The 18,560-nt window shown below is 33.3% G+C and overlaps 1 protein-coding gene across 1 annotated transcript in view; it reads right to left on the reverse strand.

The window, feature by feature from the left end:
* Positions 1-675: 675 nt before the first annotated feature.
* Positions 676-18,560, reverse strand: part of LOC143398356 (ovostatin homolog 2-like) — a 60,312-nt gene continuing 42,427 nt past the window's right edge. The window contains exons 18-29 of the mRNA XM_076855324.1: positions 16,323-16,464; positions 14,970-15,198; positions 13,035-13,161; positions 12,372-12,490; positions 11,319-11,370; positions 10,299-10,382; positions 7,335-7,511; positions 7,010-7,091; positions 4,208-4,364; positions 2,001-2,072; positions 1,128-1,293; positions 676-926 (exon numbers count right to left, since the gene is read on the reverse strand). Coding sequence (XP_076711439.1) covers positions 676-926; positions 1,128-1,293; positions 2,001-2,072; positions 4,208-4,364; positions 7,010-7,091; positions 7,335-7,511; positions 10,299-10,382; positions 11,319-11,370; positions 12,372-12,490; positions 13,035-13,161; positions 14,970-15,198; positions 16,323-16,464 — 1,658 coding nt within the window. The remainder of the gene's footprint in view (positions 927-1,127; positions 1,294-2,000; positions 2,073-4,207; positions 4,365-7,009; positions 7,092-7,334; positions 7,512-10,298; positions 10,383-11,318; positions 11,371-12,371; positions 12,491-13,034; positions 13,162-14,969; positions 15,199-16,322; positions 16,465-18,560) is intronic.

The following is an 18,560-nucleotide window of genomic DNA, read 5'->3' on the forward strand; positions in this document are numbered from 1 at the left end:
CATGGAGGTACCTAAGCTATTGCAAGAGCCCAGTGGTTATGGACACACCTCTTGGGATGGGGAGAGGGGGCTCCTTGAGGTCAGTATCCTTCCATTCTGGGAAGCAATTTGCCTTCCCACCCTCCTCCCCAAAGTGGTGGCCCCTCCAGGCTTCTTAGTTCTTTGTAATATGTTGAAGTTAATTTGAACTGACTGAATTTGTTGAACTGTGTGTTAAGCTATTGCATTAAAAGGCATTCTTCTATACAGAAAAAAATTAAAAGCTAATTATCTTTTGAATAAATACTTGCAGTTCTTACTAGAGAAAATATTCCCCAAAACCTGAAACACAGCAAATTTAAAAATTATAGGCATGTGTAAACATACCACATTGAAATCCACTATTCTATACGATTAGTGTACACCAATTAAAGATTACTATGAGCTACAGGTGAAATAAGGATAGCAAACTTAATAGTGATAACAAATTTAATTGGAAAAATATATATTTTTAATATCTTTATTTTATTTACTTATTTTTATGTGGGGCTGAGGATCGAACCCAGGGCCCCGCACGTGCTAGGTGAGCGCTCTATTGCTGAACCACAACACCTGCTCCCCGGCCACCGGCAGGAAAAATATAATTTATGCATTAAAAGACCAACACTGCCAAGGTCAATTAGGTGCTCAGTTTTCTTAGAGATTTAGAAAAGATATTGTTACCTTCGTGGAGGAGAAACCTCCATAGGAATTTTGCTGCTTTGCTACCCACTGTACAACCTGTGAAGCACTGGACAGCTCTCCTGAAGTCAGCCTCGGCTTGGAAAGAAGGGCTAGTAGGCCATAAGAGGTTGTCTCTATGTTTGCAGAGGAAGACTGAGGATAGTTGAAAGAGGATGAGCCTTCCATAGAAATTCGCTCTTCCAGTTCCCAGTACACTGAGCCATCTGAGAAAAAGTGAAGAGAAGTCAGTAGTAGCACCTATGTCAAAGCACAGGATTTTATATGTGCGTAACTGGACCAGTGATATCTGAGGGAGTGCAAACCCCACAATTAGAAATAAAGAAACATGAAAGGATGTTAATTATACCCCTTCTACCCATTTTTCTTTTTCAACATGTGATTCCAAAGATGTCAAAGGCACTCACCTGCTTTCTTTGCTTTCTTGCTCAGCTCATTGATGAAGAATTCTCTTTTGTCTTTATATTGTACTAAACTGAAAGTGTAGGCCAAAAGAGCCTGGTCATAGGTAGTCAGAACTCTCTTCCTAGATGCAGCCTCTATGCACTGGAGACCCTTTTGAACTGCCACAAACTGCAAAAGGAAAGGAAAAGAAAAAATCTTTGCACATGAAAACCTATGTCCAAATACAGGAAGGTGTGTTTTTACCAGAAAAAAATCAGGAATGAATCTTGTTTGTGCTGAAATGTTCAAAGGGAAATTCAATGAATTTATTTTTAATATCTGCATAGTTCTACCTGCACAGTGTGATTTGACTATTAAATCACTGTTTAAATAAATACTTGGAAGGAAAAGTTTATTTTGGCTCAAGATTTCAGAGGGTTAGCCCACAGTCAGCTGTGGGCCTGAGATGAAGCAGAACAATCATGGTTGAAGGGCTTGTCAGAGTAAAGCAGCTCAGGACAAGATAGTAATTAAGCAGAGAGAGCTCTGCTCAAGGACAAAATATGAACTCCAAAGTCACAGCCCTAGTGACCCATCTTCACCAGTCACACCTTGTCTTCCTATAATTACCACCCAGCTAATCCATTTTAGTGAGTTAATGCACTAATCAGGTTACACCTCTCATAATCTAATCAGTTTACCTTTGAATGTTCTTGCATCATCCCACACAATACCTTTTGGGGACACCTTGTATTTAAATCTAACAGAAGGAAATTGGTTCAGCAGTATTCTGCAATAGCTCTGAACATACAGTTTTAGATCTATTACTTTATTGTTAGCATAAAGTTTTGAATTCTTAAGAAGCTAGTTAGTGGTATCACTTGTGAGCGACTTACTGAGACTGGATGACCAGCTTCAAGCAGAGCGTTGATGACATATGCAGTGAGGGAGATTTCATTACCTTCTCCCTGAATAAAACATGATCAGGTCAGTTTCATGAAATTCAGGGGAAAAGAAGCCTTTCTTTTGAAATGCAATGTATTGTCAACCTTTATAATTATAATGTACCAATTAAAATAATAATAAAATTAGAAGAAGGAGGATTAGAAGATCAGAGCAAGCAGATAGTGAAGGGCAGAGGGGAGGGAAAGGAAGGTACAGGGAAATGAGATTGATCCAATTATATTATATGCAGGTACAATTATGGAATAATGAAACCTACTATTACATATAATTGTAATGTACGAATGGAAAAATAAATGTAATGTATTGTGGAAACTTCAGATTTGTATATGTTTTCCTAATTTGGGGGGCAAAGATTTTCATATCCTCAAAAGATACTTCTCATAAATTAGGAAATAGTGCATGAAAATATAATGCATTTATAGAAATAGTAACATAACTTAGAAAAATAAATTATGGTCCTACAAATGTATTTAAAATCAAAGGAGGCATAAGATGCTCTGCAAACATCTCCCAACTCTCTCCTTCATCCTCACCCCAGAAAGAACCTAGAAAGTGTCATGGAAAATGCAGACTAACATATTACAATGATTAAAAGAGTGTAGCATAAAATAGAAAGGCAAGTTGATCAACAGAACAAGCAGAGCAGAAAGAAATCATAGCAAGTACAGAAAGCAGAAACCAAATAAGAGTTTGAGACTGAACTTCATCATCAATATAAATGGCCTCAAAAATCAGAAAGCCCAGACAACAGTAATTATCAGGAGGTGATACAAATGGTAAACTATTTAGAGTAGACAAATAAATGATTTTTAGATTATACAATAATCTAGTAGTAAATAAAATCTAAGTTACTCCAAAGATTAAATGAAAATTACAAGGGAGAAAATATAAATGGAAAGTAATCATGTGAAAAAAAATTGTTTAACCTGTAAACAGAAATAGAATAAAGCAGTTTTTTTGTGTTCCTACATTTTTGAAGACTGTTTTCATACATATATTGCTCAGTTTTAGTGATAGTACTATGATTCAGATAGACACTCTCAACATAGAGAAAATATAAATTGACATAACTTTACTAGAAATCAGTCTGGTGTCATTTTAGAACTTCAAAAAATTTTACTTGTAGATATCTGTCCTTAAGTTAATAAAATCGGAGAACATATAAGAATTTTTATGTAACTTTAGTTTGTATTTAATATTCAACTTATTTATTGTTTTCACTTAATACAAGAAGATCAAATAATTTTAAAATTGATGATTTATCCATATGATGGAGTATACAAAAAGATATTTATTTTATGATTTTAAGTTATTCTAATGGAATGGCAAATCATTATTATAAATTAGGTTTCAAAAAAGTAAGATTAAAAAAAATCAGTACATAATAATCCAAATTATGTTTATATAGCATTGGAGAAATGACTGAAGGAAACAATTGCCAAAACAGTGGCTGCTTCTGAGTTGTTGACATAGGGATAATATTTTGGTAAATGTTTTATATTAAATCTGTGATGTACTATAAACACATGATAATTATGAAGAAAATACAAGTTTAGGAAAAGCTCAGAAATAAAAGACAAATTCATTTGTTAACACTACCTTGGGGATATTAACAAGTGAGAATTCAACAAATTAAATTCTAATAATTAAAAAAAGTTAAGAAAAAAACCTTTATTCATGTGTGATCCAGAAAATTGAACCCAGGCCCTCATGCAAACTAGGCAAGCTCTCTACCACTAAGCTACATCCCCAGTCATAAGTTTCCCTCCTGGCCTCAAATATGTGATCCTCCTGCCTTAGCTGCCCAAGAATAATTTCTTAAATGATTAACTATTAAATTATTGGTGATTATCTGGGTTCTCTTACATTTTTTATTTCCATTAATACTTTTCTTAGTCATCTTGCCACAGTGCCCCACAACTACTGTTAGATTCTTTTAGTTTTAAATCTGACTGATGGAAACAAAATAATATATTTGTGAAGAGAAAAAGAAATTACTGGTTTTCCTGAGAGTTAATTTATGTGAGTAGAAATTCCAGTTTGATTACAGTAGACATTTCCCAAAGTGGTACTTTGGGAGTCACTAAATGATCATGATGAAAGAATAGAAAACTGTAAGGTAGAATTCCATGCATACCTTCAAAGCATTGTTGAAGACTTTGCCATGATTTATGAAGCAGCCATCAGATTTTTGAATACTTAAGAGCCAAATAAGTGTTTGAGATTGAATTTTGTCATCAATGTAAATGTAGCGTTTGGCCTGTGCAAATGACTTGTATACAAATGCAGTGAGCCTGGAAAAAAATTACATATGGTGCATATTTATAATAAACATTGAGAGGAAGACAAACTTCTTATTAGCATAGGTGATTGGACACAACTGGATTTTTGAATTTCACATCCTGAAAATTCCTTCCCCAAATTTTAGCCTCATAATATATCCGATTCCTTTCAAATGTCCTCTCATTTGGCTCATGTTCCTCCTTTTCTTTCTCCCCATTCATCATGTGTCCCAGATGAAGGGTTATCTCCACTATGTTGTATTCTCAGATTCTTTTATCTGTACCTTGAGCCAAAGTAGACTTCCTGCATTTCTCTTCTCTTAATGTCTAAGAAGTTACATAAAGTTATACCTATGAAAATCTATTAGTGGTCCAAGGACCTGAACAGACACTTCTCAGAAGAGCATATACAACGAATCAACAAATACATGAAAAAATGTTCATCATCACTATCAGTTTGAGAAATGGAAATCAAAAACCGGTTATCATCTCACTCCAGTCAGAATGGCAGCTATTATGAAGACAAACAACAATAAGTGTTGGTAAGGATGTGGGGAAAAGGGCACACTCACATACATTGCTGGTGGAACTGTAAATTGGTGCAACCAACATGGAAAGCAGTATGGAGATTCCTTGGAAATCTGGGAATGGAACCACTATTTGATCGAGCTAACCCTTTCCTCAGTTTATACCAAAAAGACTTAAAAAACGCATACTACAGGGACACAGCCACATCAATGTTTATAGCAGCACGATTCATAATGCTAAACTGTGGAACCAACCTAGATGCCCTTCAATAGATGAATAGATAAAAAATGTGGCATATATACACAATGGAATATTACTCATCAATAAAAGAGAATAAAATAATGGCATTTGCAGGTAATATGGAGCTGGAAAAGATAATGCTAAGTAAAGTTAGCCAATCCCCCCCAAAACAAATGCTGAATGTTTTCTCTGATATAAGGATGCTGATTCATAGTGGGGTAGGGAGAGGGAGCATGGGAGGAATAGATGAACTCTAAATAGGGTAGGGAGTGGGAGGGGAAGGGAGGGGACAGGGGGTTAGAAATGATGGTGAAATGTGATAGACATCTTTATACAAAGTACATGTATGAAGACACGAATTGGTGTGAATATACTTTGTATACAACCAGAGATATGAAAAATGTGCTCTATATATGTAATATGAATTGTAATGCATTCTGCTGTCATATATTAAATAAATAATAAATAAATATTTTTTTAAAGAAAACCTATTAGCAGTCAAGCTCAGGCATTTATGACTTGTTTTCACAGAAGATTACCTGAAATGGCTCCTCCAGACATGATGAATAAGGTGTGTACTTAGATATGCATCCTTTCCCCTTTTAGACTTATATTCCTTACAGTTAAGTGTTAGGTCAGATTCATCAACATGTTAATGTGTACAAACACGTCATTATACAGTTCCTGGGGAACTTTTACTGCCTCTGAGTTACCATAGCAGTTTGTGTATATTTTTATTACATCTTTTGCCATGTTGTGTTCCAATGTACTTTATTTTCTTTCCCAGTGTACTGCAAACACTCTGAGGTCAAAGATTATATAGTACTGAGGGGCAAAATATTAGAGCAGGGTAAAAGGTCAGATTCTGGAAAGACATTAAAATTCTACCACATAATTAGTAGAGTACATTTAGAAAAATATATTTACTCTCTCTGAAATATAGGCTGCACTGTATCTTCCTCTTTCTCATATGTTGAAGTCCTAACCCTTAATACCTCAGAAAGTAACTGTATTTGGAGACAGGGTCTTTAAAGAGGTAACAAAGTAAAAGTGGAATATTTGTTTAGACATTAATCTAACGTGCCTTATGTCTTTATAGGAGGAAAAGGAAATTTGGATGCAGACAAATGACTATGTCTTCATATGCAAAATAAGCATTATAATGTTACCTGCTCCATTGGGTTGTTACAGGGATTAATTATACTCTATTATAAAAGAAACAACAATGATTACTTTAATTACTATTTATCTTTTTATATCTCAAAACCATATTAATGTTCAGAACATATTAACAAGGAGTGAACATGTGTTTGTAAATAAAAGTTAATCATATGGGAATAAAATTTAAAACAACTAGCATAACATTGATCATCTTATATTTTAGGTTTACAATAAAAACATAACCTATGCTTAATTTATTTTGCATTGGTTCTTATTGCACTATTTTTGGCGACTATTATTCTAATCAAATTAGTGGGTTTTTTTTCATTTGCCATTAAGAGAGTACATGTCTATACAACATGATTTCTGAGTAGTATCACAAGTCAGCACAAGCAATATTGGACCTATCTTTGAAGATGAGTTGGAAGATGTTAATGTTTCAATTGGAATAATTTGCTATTTAATAAGTGTGATTTCCCATCCCTTATCCTGTCTCACTGAGTGACTGTGTATTGTCTAATGATTTGCTTATTTTCTATGCATTTTTAGTAAATAAAATATAGAAATTCCATAAGTGTTTGATCCAAGAGCTCAAGAGTCCTGTTAAAATAATATAGATACTTTGGAGGACAGGACCCATACTTTTTAGAAAATCTCCAAAATCCATTTAAAAGTAGACATATTTTGAAATATCAAGTTAACTGCTGATATAAATAATACATTCAAACCATGTATTTTTTTGTTGATCTTCATGTCCAAAGGTACTATATGATCCATCTGAGTGTTTATAAGACATCTGCCTCTGATATCCTAAAATAAGAAAAGAGTTATTATTTTTCCGTTTAAAAGCAATTGTCCAGAAGAAAAATTTGATTAATTGAATATTTATGTTTATTACATGTGGATAAATATATACATGTATAGGCATATATACATATATATATATATATGTATATTTGTATATATGTGTACATTTATGTACTTAATAAGCAAAACAGCTGGGATTCAGAGATTTAACTGGGATAAACAAAATAGAGCTTTTAAATGTTTCACCTGTGGTCAAATATCCAATAGCTTTGGATTTTATCTCTTCTGTGAGTTGTTCAGTCTGATTCAAATAGTCCAAGATGTAAATATTAGGAGCAAATAAGGCCATATTCTGTTCTCCACACCCAAAAGGCATCTGGAGAAAATTCTGTAAGTTTTGCATGACAGAACCCAGAATGTCTCCTGAAAAGACAATCAAGTCAATATGATGTGCTTCATAAAAATTAATAAATAAAATTAGTTTATGCTCAAGATTTCTGTGTTATGGATATTCATGATAACTTTTTAAAAAAATATTATTGGAGCTTTCTCTTTCTTCTGTTTGTTGAGGCCATACCATAAAACTAGCAAGATAATTTAAGGCACTATTTACAGAAGTAAGGGGGGGGGGGAATTGTTATCCCAACCAGCACAGTCAAGAGAAAAAGAACTAAAAAGATTGTGGGAATCAAAAGTCCTAAGAGGTCCCAAGACAAAGTAGAAAATGTCAGTCAATCAAAAGACACAAAATGTGGTCCTCAATTGAGCATCTATGAAACATGTAGCAGATACTGTTTTGAGCACTTTACTCATACTAATTCATTCACTCTCCCTAGAAAAATAACATAAATACAGTTCCTATCTATGTAGAAATAGAGGCAGAGAAGGCTAAAAATATTTTGCCATCATTCATAAAAGATGCAACAGAGTCAGGAATAAGCCAAATCAATATGGATTCAGAGTTCCTGGACTCAGTCCCTTCCCTACACACTTCCTGTCAATTCCTAGCACTTCTATAGTCTGGCTATGTATCTGGAGGTATCTATGCATCTTATTTTAATTTTTATAACAAGCTTATGAAGTAAGTGATATTATTAAGTTCATTTAAAGGATAAAGAAATGAGGCACAGAGAGGTTTAGAAACTTGTCCAAAATGATACAGCAAGTGGTAAATCTGTGATTCAAATCTAGGTAGCCTTCTGTGAGAGTCAATTTTCTTATCTGCTGTGCTGTGTTACAGCAAAGCACACGGTCTAAAGATTGAAATCACTTCAAGCATCTGTTCTGATGAAAATCATATGAAACTAGAAATCAACAGCAGAAGGAAAATTGCAAAAGGCACAAATCTGTGGAAATTAAATACACACTTATGAGCAACTAATGAATCAAAGAAGAAATCAAAAGAAAACAAAAAATCTTGAGAAAAAGAGAAATGGAAACAAACTACAAGAAACTTACGGATATAGCAAAGTAGCTGAAGAAGAAAGTTTATAGCAATAAATGCCTACATTGATAAAAATAAAGGATGTCAAATAAACAGACTAACTTTACACCTAAAGGGACTACAAAAAGAACTAAGTCCAACAGAAGGAAGAAAATAAATTATCAGAACCGAAATAAAGACTTAGAAAACAATTATGGAAAAAAACTTGCAGCAGGTTGTTTGAAAAGAAAAACAAAAATTGACAAACCCTTACCTAGACTGAGTAAAAAGAGAGAAGACTCAAATAATTAATATCAGAGAGATTTTAAAGCAAAAAAGAAGACACTAGAATGGATGTCACAGAGATATATAGAATCATAAAAAACTATTTTGAATAATTATATGCCAATGAATTAGATGAGCTAGAAGAAATTAACAACCTGCCAAGATTGAATCATGAAGAAATAGAAAATAATCGTAATAAGATTGAGAAATAAAAAAGTCTTCAAACAAATAAAAGCTCAGGATCAGATGGCTAAACAGTGAATTCAATTAAATATTTAAAGAATAATTAAACCAAATTTTCTTAAATTCTTTCAAGACATTAAAGAGGATTCCCAGACTTATTTTATGTGGCCAGCATTTACTCAAGAAGAGAAAACTGTATGTCAGTAACTTTGCTGAACATAAACCCAAAAATCTTCAACAAAATATTAGCAAAGTAAATTCAACACCATTTTAATAAATTAAACTATTTACAAATAAGATCATGGAATGCTTTGGGGTGATTGCCATGAATATAATTATGCTTGCAATCTATTGTTAGGGCATAGTTTGGGGGATGAGAGTGATTTGCCTAAAGTGTAAGCTTAGCTAAGCCCCCATATTTTGGGTTTTGATGTTGGAGGTTGGAAGATGTTTTTGATTTGACTTGTTTTGCTCATGAGCACTTTTCTAGACCATCTTTTTTCTTCGGCAACAAGAGGATTAAACATAATGTCACATGCAGTGCAGAGCCCTTCCACTGAATCCCTCAGATCTCCATTTTAAAACTACCTTGGGCAATTGTCCAAAAGCATCTATTAGTTGTTATTGATTAGCCTCAAGATCTTGCATTTATTTGAAGATGACTATGTTTATAGAGCCTGCAGAGCGAAATAAAAGGCTTTGTCTGCCCGTGATCATTGGCCTGCAAGAACCACTACCTTTGTGTGGAGTGTTATTTGCTTCTGCCTCAGTATTATAATTCCAATCAAAAGGAGTGAAATACCAGTGATTACTAGTCCTACATGCTATGTTCTGAAAATCACTAGTTTCTGAGAGCACATCAGAACTATTCTTTACTGTGGTGGTCTTTAATTAAGACACCAGATGGAAATATCAATAGTGAGACTAAATTGTATGTACCAGAGTTACAGTGACCTTTATAAAAAGGAAAGAGGCTGGGGTTTGGTGGCACCAAGCTGTAATCTCAGCTATTCAGGAGGCTGAAGCAGGAGGATTGCCAATCCTGGGCAATATTGCTAGACTCTATCTCAGTTAAAAAAGGGAAAGGTAAGAGGCCCAAAAATCAAGATGTTTTAAAGTTTCTGACAATTGATTTCTGAGTGTAGTTGAATATCTAGTCAGATATATCAATATCAATCATAAAATTAGAAGGATATATATGGAACCCAAATAGATGACAGACAAGCTAACAAATAGAACAAGGGCAAAAACAGGAATGCTTTTTCTTCCTCTTCTAAACCTATGTATAATTTCCTCATTTCATAGTATTTCAGACTTACCAAGAACAGACCAATAAACTCTCAGTGAATCTTTCACAAGATTTTCTGGTGAAGTGAATGTTATTGTTTGAGATACTGTGGATCCTAAGAAACACAAAAGTTCATCAATTAACTCATTTGTTTTAAACTCTCATTTGTTTTAAAAGCCAGGGGTTTATATTATAATTTATATGTTATTAATAAATTACTTAATATCTTCTTATTGCTTATTCATAACTGTAAAGCAATCAGAAAAAAAGTTAAGAGAACATCTAGTTTGGATCCAGACTTTTTGAATTCAGGGTCAATATAATTTCTACACAGGTGCTACAGTGCTCTACTACCTAAGTATACTCCTTGAGGTGATAAGATACTAGAATATAAAATGAGACTTTTGGCTTCTCTGATTAGAAGAATTTTGCATTTTTAACATTCAAACAAATAAGGAAACAAAAAAATAGTAACCACTGAAAAATAAGTTAGATAATAGAAAAATATTTGTTGTACTCTGTTATTTATATGGCAAGCTAGTTGTTGAATTTGGTGAAATGGAAAGATTTGTAGACAATAGATATGAGTCAAACCTCTGGGTAAGTAATGAATCTTTGGTGATGTAGTAGTTAGAAAAAAGACTTACCATAATTTGGCTCCGAGATAGGCTGACAAGAGAAGGTCCTAGAAGCTATGTATTTGAAGTAGTTAGAGATCATTCTACTCTGGTGGTGGTCTTTGGACAGAACATTTGTAATCATGAGTATTTTGATGAAAGAATCAGGGTTAGATGGAAAGAAATTCAGGAGTAGAATTAAGATTTAATAAAATTAGGATGCTCTGGTTTTTGATTTAGGGTGTAGGAAATAAGGAAGACCTAAGTTTTACAATTACCTTGATACATAGGATGTTAAACTTTAATTTTTGAAAGTAACTTAATTTTTCCCAGTAGCCACATATTAGAGATAAAAAAGAATAATCCCCAAAGACAAATGGAGGTGTCATTCAACAATGCCATGTCAGTAAGCCTGTGTAAAGATATCTACTTACCATTCGTGCAAATAAGTGAGCCTTGTGTCACCTCCTTTTTAATACCTTCAGGCTAATTGTTAAAAGAAGAGAGGGTAGTTATACTTAATTTCCTTTTCAAGTAATTTCAGAACATTTGTAAATTAATAATAATATATGAATAAACCATTCTGAAAAATTTGTAACAGGTAATGAATATATGAATTTTTAAGTCCAAGATAATGCTGAAATGAAAATTTTATTTTGCATGCTATAAAAGAAGAAGCTGAGTGTTACAAAAGCTGAAGGCAAGAACTTTCTCAAAAATCCTTCAATCTCCAAAATTCTGTTGCTCAATTTCAAGAATAATAAACATTGTTTGCAAATGTTCTCTTTATGGAGTGGAATAAATGGCTATCTCTGTCCTTTTGTCCCAAATATTTTATTAAAATATTGTGCTGTATTGTTATATAAGTGAATAAAACCCATTTCTATGAATTTTGAAACATCTACTTAATATCTATTTATGAAGAAAAAATTTTGAAATACAAGTAGGCTTCGCCTCAAAGCCCGTTAAGTTTCTTTCTTTCTTTTTTTGTTAATTACCACACATTAATTGCACATAGTTATGAGGTTCGGTGTGACATTTCCATGCATAAATGTGATATACACTGTGAGCAAATATAACCGCCCTTTTTCTATCCTCATCTTTTTTCCTTGTGTTTCCCAATCTCTAGTAATCACTACTTTCAAATCAACATTTTTAACTTTTTCATATAAGAAAGAGTATATGGTACTTGTCTTTCTATATCTGGCTTATTTCACACTTTTTCATATAAGAAAGAGTATATGGTACTTGTCTTTCTATATCTGGCTTATTTCACATAACATGTTCTCCTCCAATTACACCCATTTTTCTTCAAATGAAATGATTCCATTTTTCTTTATGACTGAATAATTCTCCATTGTGGATATAAACCACATTTTCTTTATCCATTCCCCTTCTGACGAGCACCTAGGTTGATTCCACATCTTAGCTATACAAACAGTGCTGAAATCAACATGAAGGACCACAATTTTCCTTTAAGTTCATACCTCTACCAGCAGTGGTTTGATTAATGTATCCTTCCAACCAATATCCTGACCCATGGATGACCTGTTGTCATAGCTACTCCTCTGCAGGGTTTTAGTTGTAATGGTGATGTTGATTGTACCTGAAATGGCAAGAAATGTGAATGACAGGGTCATTTGAATGAAGATTCAAGAAAGCAGTGATCATTTTGGGATCTAAGTTGAGGCAAATTGTAAAAGTGATTGAAATTGTACAGAACTGTAAATTGAGAATTGCATAGAAAACAGGAAATTTTAAAGTCAGAAATTGATTCAACTCCCTACTCCTATCCCCAGGTATATTGGATTTAGGTGATAAAAGAGTATTGTAGGGGCTGGGGTTATGGCTCAGTGGTACAGTGCTTGCCTAACATGTGTGAGGTGCTGGGTTTGATACCACATAAAAATAAATAAATAAAATAAAGATATTGTGTTCAAATACAACTAAGTATATCTATATCTATATCTATATCTATATCTATATCTATATCTATATATATAGAGAAAGAGGGAGAGAGAATGGATGGTGGTACTATGAAATGGGTAAATTTGTTATAGTAGAGAAATAGTATAACAAACTCTTAGGAGCATTATAAAAGAATATAAAAGCATATCTTATATAAAAGTATGTCTTACATAAAATCTTACCAAGCTTATGTGGGGTAACCAGCCAAGTAAAGGACTTTTTTTCATTGCTATTGATATAATCATTTTCATCCTTGGTTGAGAGAAATCTGGCTTGGTAAAAACTAGATGCTTTTAGTACAGTATTTATCTGTGGAGGACAGATTGGTAAAAAAATACAGAAAAAGATTTAGTCTTTTCCATATGTAAACATAATATAGTCATGCATGCCTGAGAAGTTAAATTTCTCCCATTTCACATTCTGCTGTAGAAAGAATGGTTTCCAAACCATGGGGAAACTTTCAAAATCTCATTACATAATTATTATAATTTGACCTTTGACACTTTCTGACTAATTATTTTGAAAAAGCAATCAATGCACTAGTGACTAAACAAGACATTTCTTTAGAGATCCGCAGCAAAATAAGTTGATGTTTTGATCACATAAATTAGCATAAGCTCTTATGAATCTTGGTTTCATAACATAGCATATACAGAATATCTAGAACAGTATATTCCAATTCAGTCTCACAAAAAAGCAAACACAAACTTCCTTGAATATAAAAAAATGCTCTTATTTTTTTCTAAAGATCACTATTACTCAATACTGCATCCTGATAAACTAAATAGATATTTATGATTTATTTTCCAATTTTATCTTTATTTTTTCCCAAGGATTGAACCAAGGGGTTTGCACGTGTCAGAAAAGTACTCTACTACTGAACAATACATACAATCCCCTTTATTCTTTTCAGTAAATAGTATCAGTTAAAGTAAAAATATGTTGATTATTTATATTACTTGGCATTTTGAATACATCATGCTGTACCTATTGTTTGGTGACTTTGACCCAATAAATGGATATCAATAAAGGAGTGACAAAATGGTCTCAAATTCCATCCAAATGACATAATTTTATTATGTCTGTTGTATATTTGTAACACATTTTCTTTATCCATTCACTGTTGATGGACACCTAGGTTGGTTCCATAGTTTACCCATTGTGAATTGTGCTGCTGTAAACATGGGCATTCATGTATCATTGTAGTATGATGACTTTAATCCTTCAGGATAAATTCCAAGGAGTGGTGTAGCTGGGTCATATGGTGCTTCCATGCCTAGTCTTTTGAGGAACCTCTATATTGATTTTCATAGTTGTTGTACTAATTTACATTCCCATCAATAGTGTAAAAGTGTTCCTTTTTTTCCCATGTCCTTTCCAGCATTTGTTATTACTTGTATTTTTGATGACTGCCATTCTGACTGGGATGAGTAAGATAAATCCAATGCCTATTGACAGTGTTTTGTGCAAGACTATTAATATTATTTCATTCAATTCTCATAAAAACGCAGTGAAATACCTATTATTAACATAATTTTACACCTTCCTAATCTGAGACTAAAAAAGGTTGTACTTTGTTCAAAGCAACAGAACTAGAATCTATTAAAACTAAGACATGATATCCAGGTTTAGATGTTGAGCTTTTTTCTAATATGAAATTGCTATTTGGTTTTGAAGTCACCTTCCAGATGTCAAAAGTCCACAAAACTACTACAATCTCATATATTCTGTATATCCTCAGGTAATCCAAAGGTGAAAGGCAAGCAACTGAAATTCTAATTTAATAACATCCATCTTACTAATTTTGTAAATCCTTCTGTTTCAGAGGGATTTGTGTGTAAAATTCTTGAATATGTTGAAGAAATGGAGGTGCCACATATCTCCTCATTTAATCTTCCCACCCATCCTCCTCTCACAAACAGATGACTTACTTCATAAACCTTGTCTTAAATTATTTAATTTTCAGACAGTCACCCAGGTATGGTAATTTGTATTTCTAAACTTCACACTAAAATGTTGGTAAAGCTATTTAATATGCTCAAAAGTAGGGAGGACATACCTGGAAAGGCATATTATTACTAAGGTATATATGTTACTAAGAAGTCTTGAGTTAGTACCTGAACACTTTTGTTCAAATAGTTGAACACATTGGCTTTTAGAGTGAATGCTTCTCCTTGAACCACTGAATAGGGTAAAGTGAGGGAAACAAAGAAGGGCTGAAAAGCTGTCAGGGAGATGGTTGGAGAGATGCCAAATCCAGCTTTGTCATTCATGCAGAATCCACTTGCCTTCCACTGTGTAATGGTGTCGGGAACTGTCAAACCAAGGTTGGCTATTCCTGTGGAGCTAAAAGAGGAGATTCAGGTACCACTGAAGAGAGGAGCTGTCACCATATAATCACTTCATCCCATCCACTCAAATGTTTATGGACTTTCCTTTGACAGTTCAATGCTACTAAACTACAGTAAGCAAATCTTCTTTTTATTCTAATCTTACTCTGTTTGCTTTATGTTATACATTATCTATAAAGAAGCTCAAAATCAGGTATTTGTGTTCTGAGCATTAGATGCTCCTATTGTAGTACTAAGTTGTCTTTGCTTCTACTCTGTTTTTTAATTTTGTGATCTCATCCTTTTAACTTTACATATTTTTGAGACTATATTTTTGGTTACAATTCCTACCAAATTAAAAACTACTGAGATATTTGACATAGACACAAATCTCTCACTTTCTTATAAAATACTAAGATGGTTTTATCTGAGTATATTTTTATCTTTGTTATTAGTGGACACCATGAATGGTCTTAGACACTCAAGCATTTAAAAATGTTGGGTGAGCCGGATACATGTAATTATAGACGCATTTAATTTGCACAGAACACATAATTTAGGGTATGGTTTAGTCTACTTTTAATGATAAGCATAGAAATCGAGTCACATAAGTGGTTTTCAAGTTTAAAATGTGTACACTAGCCTTGTACTTTAATTTTTTGGATGCTGTTTAGAAATTCATTTTTCTCAACCTCCCTTCATCCCTTTCTTCCTCCTTTTCATTATTTCTTCTTTGTTCCCCTCTCTTTTGCTTCCTTAGCATTTTATTTCTTCTTCTTTCTCCTGTTTCCCTTATATCCATGTGTACTTGATGAGTGTCATGTTCACCATGTTACACAACAAAAAACAGAATTCCAGACTATTTTATATACAACTTTCCTTCCAACAGAGTCAAGTTCTTATAAAAGTAAATGACAAAAAGTAACAGAGTAAGAAAAATAAGTAAATAAATGAAAGAAATGAGAAAGTAAAAGGAAGAAAAGAGAATTTAGTAGAAACCTATCACAGTTTGGCAGAATTTTGACACACTCTTTACTCTTTAGGGCATGCTCATTTTGTGAAGGACAATGGATACTGTCTCTCACTCAGACAAAAAAAAATTAAATGAAGAAAAATAATAATAATAATTTAAAAACTCACTCAGTTGTAATAAGATTCCAAACCCATGTTTCAGGAAATGATTTCCTCAGTGTTTCAGTATAAGATCCAACAAGAGCACGATCAGAATACGATTCTGATTGTAGTTCTTCAGCACCAGGTAAAGGAGAAGATGTTAAATGTTCTTACCATAAAGAAATTATAAATACTTAAGGCAAAAGGTATGTTAATTAGCCTGATTTGATCATTCCACAATGTATGCTTGTACTGAAACATCCAATTGTTCCCCATAAATACACAAAATTATTATTTGTAAATTTACAAGTCTTAATAGAATAAAATACAACATATTTGGAGGAAGGCAGCAAATTATTAATATTTCATATCCCAAACTTCATTTCTTAATACATGGGGTTATATTTTGTGGGCAGTATTTAATAATAATAGCAGTCATCACTGACAGAAGTACTGCCATGTCTCAAGATTGAAAGCACTTTTCCTATATGACAAGGCACACTCATACATTGCTGGTGGGACTGTAAATTTGTGCAACCAGTCTGGAAAGCAGTATTGAGATTCCTTAGAAAACTTGGAATGGAACTGCCATTTGACCCAACTATCCCACTCCTCAGTCTATACCCAAAGGACTTAAAAACAGCATACCATAGTGGCACAGCCACTTCAATTTATAGCTGTACAATTCACAATGCCTAAACTGTGGAACCAACATAGATACCCTTCAGTAGATGAATGGATAAAGAAACTATGGTATATATACACAATGGAATATTACTCAGCATTAAAAGAAATAAAATTATGGCATTTGCAGGTAAATGAATGGAGCTGTAGAATATCATGCTAAATGAAGTAAGCCAATCCCCAAAAAACAAAGGCCAAATGTTCTCTCTGATAAGTGGGTGCTGATCCATAATGGGGGTGGGGGTGGGGAGAATGGAGGAATTTTGATTGGGCCAAGGGGAGAAAGGGAAGGGAAGTGGGCATGAGGGTAGGAAAGATGGTGGAATGAGATGAACATGATTACCCCTAGGTACAGGTATAACTGCACATGTGGTACAAATCTACATTGTGTACAAGAGAAAGGAAGAGTTGTGCTCTATCTGCTGTTATTTATAACTGATTAGAACAACAACAACAACAACAACAACAACAAAAAACTCATCCAATTCTCACAAAAATCTTTGACAAAGCTTTAAAATTCCATTTCTAGGTATATCTTATATTTAGTAAATAACCTGTGAAAATTTTACAAATGCTTATTAAAAAGTCAAATAATTCACCCCTGAAAACATCAATCACTGATATATTGTTATATTGTATTTAAACATATCCTACACAACCAGTATGGAAATACTTTATCCTACTAAATAATTAAAAGACAAAAAACAAAACCAAAGTTCCTTTGAATTTTACCACCAATGCTCACTTCATCTTTTTAAATACCTTAACAATATAATATTCATTTTAATATCTTTTTCTTATTATTCAATGGTCCATTTAGCTTTAAAGATAGCTTTCTTTTTGTTGTTCATTTTCATAGTCTTTCAAAGTATACATACTGCTCAGGAGCTTTTAATTCTTAGTCATGAGAACATATTCTATGGGAGGTTTCATGAGCACATTTTAAATTTCAAATGCCTTTCATCTAGACAGTCTCCTGATTCTTTATTTTAGATGTACCTAGATAATCTTGAATGCTGACTATGATCTGTGTCTATTTCTATTTGCAAATTTTAGCCCATATTTCTACTTCTTGGAAAGCAAACATAAAATAATATATTATTAGTACATATGATATATAAATATCTAAACATTATCCCTGTCTTTTTCCTGAGGAACTCTTCCCTCCACTAATACTCTAGTTATTTTATGTGTATACTGAATATATATATATATATATATGTATATATATATACTTGACAAATAGAAAAGTTTTGAAAAATATTTATCTATTTTTCACTAAGGCAAATGATAGTATAATTTGGATGTTACTATGTTTCTTACTTTTCCCCACATAAAAATTGGTCTTAAAACACATCCCTGCTGTTTCTTTTTTTCCTTTTTGGTAGAGAGAGTACTGGGGATTGAACTCAGGGGCACTAGACCGCTGAGCCACATCCCCAGCCCTGTTTTGTATTTTATTAGAGACAGGGTGTCACTGATTTGCTTAGCGCCTTGTTAAATTGTCAGGCTGGCTTTGAACTCTGGATCCTTCTGACTCTGCCTCAGGAGCCCCTGGGATTACAGGCGTGGCCACTGCTC

The sequence above is a fragment of the Callospermophilus lateralis genome, chromosome 4 (assembly GCF_048772815.1).
Source record: "Callospermophilus lateralis isolate mCalLat2 chromosome 4, mCalLat2.hap1, whole genome shotgun sequence".
Classification (NCBI taxonomy): Eukaryota; Metazoa; Chordata; class Mammalia; order Rodentia; family Sciuridae; genus Callospermophilus; species Callospermophilus lateralis.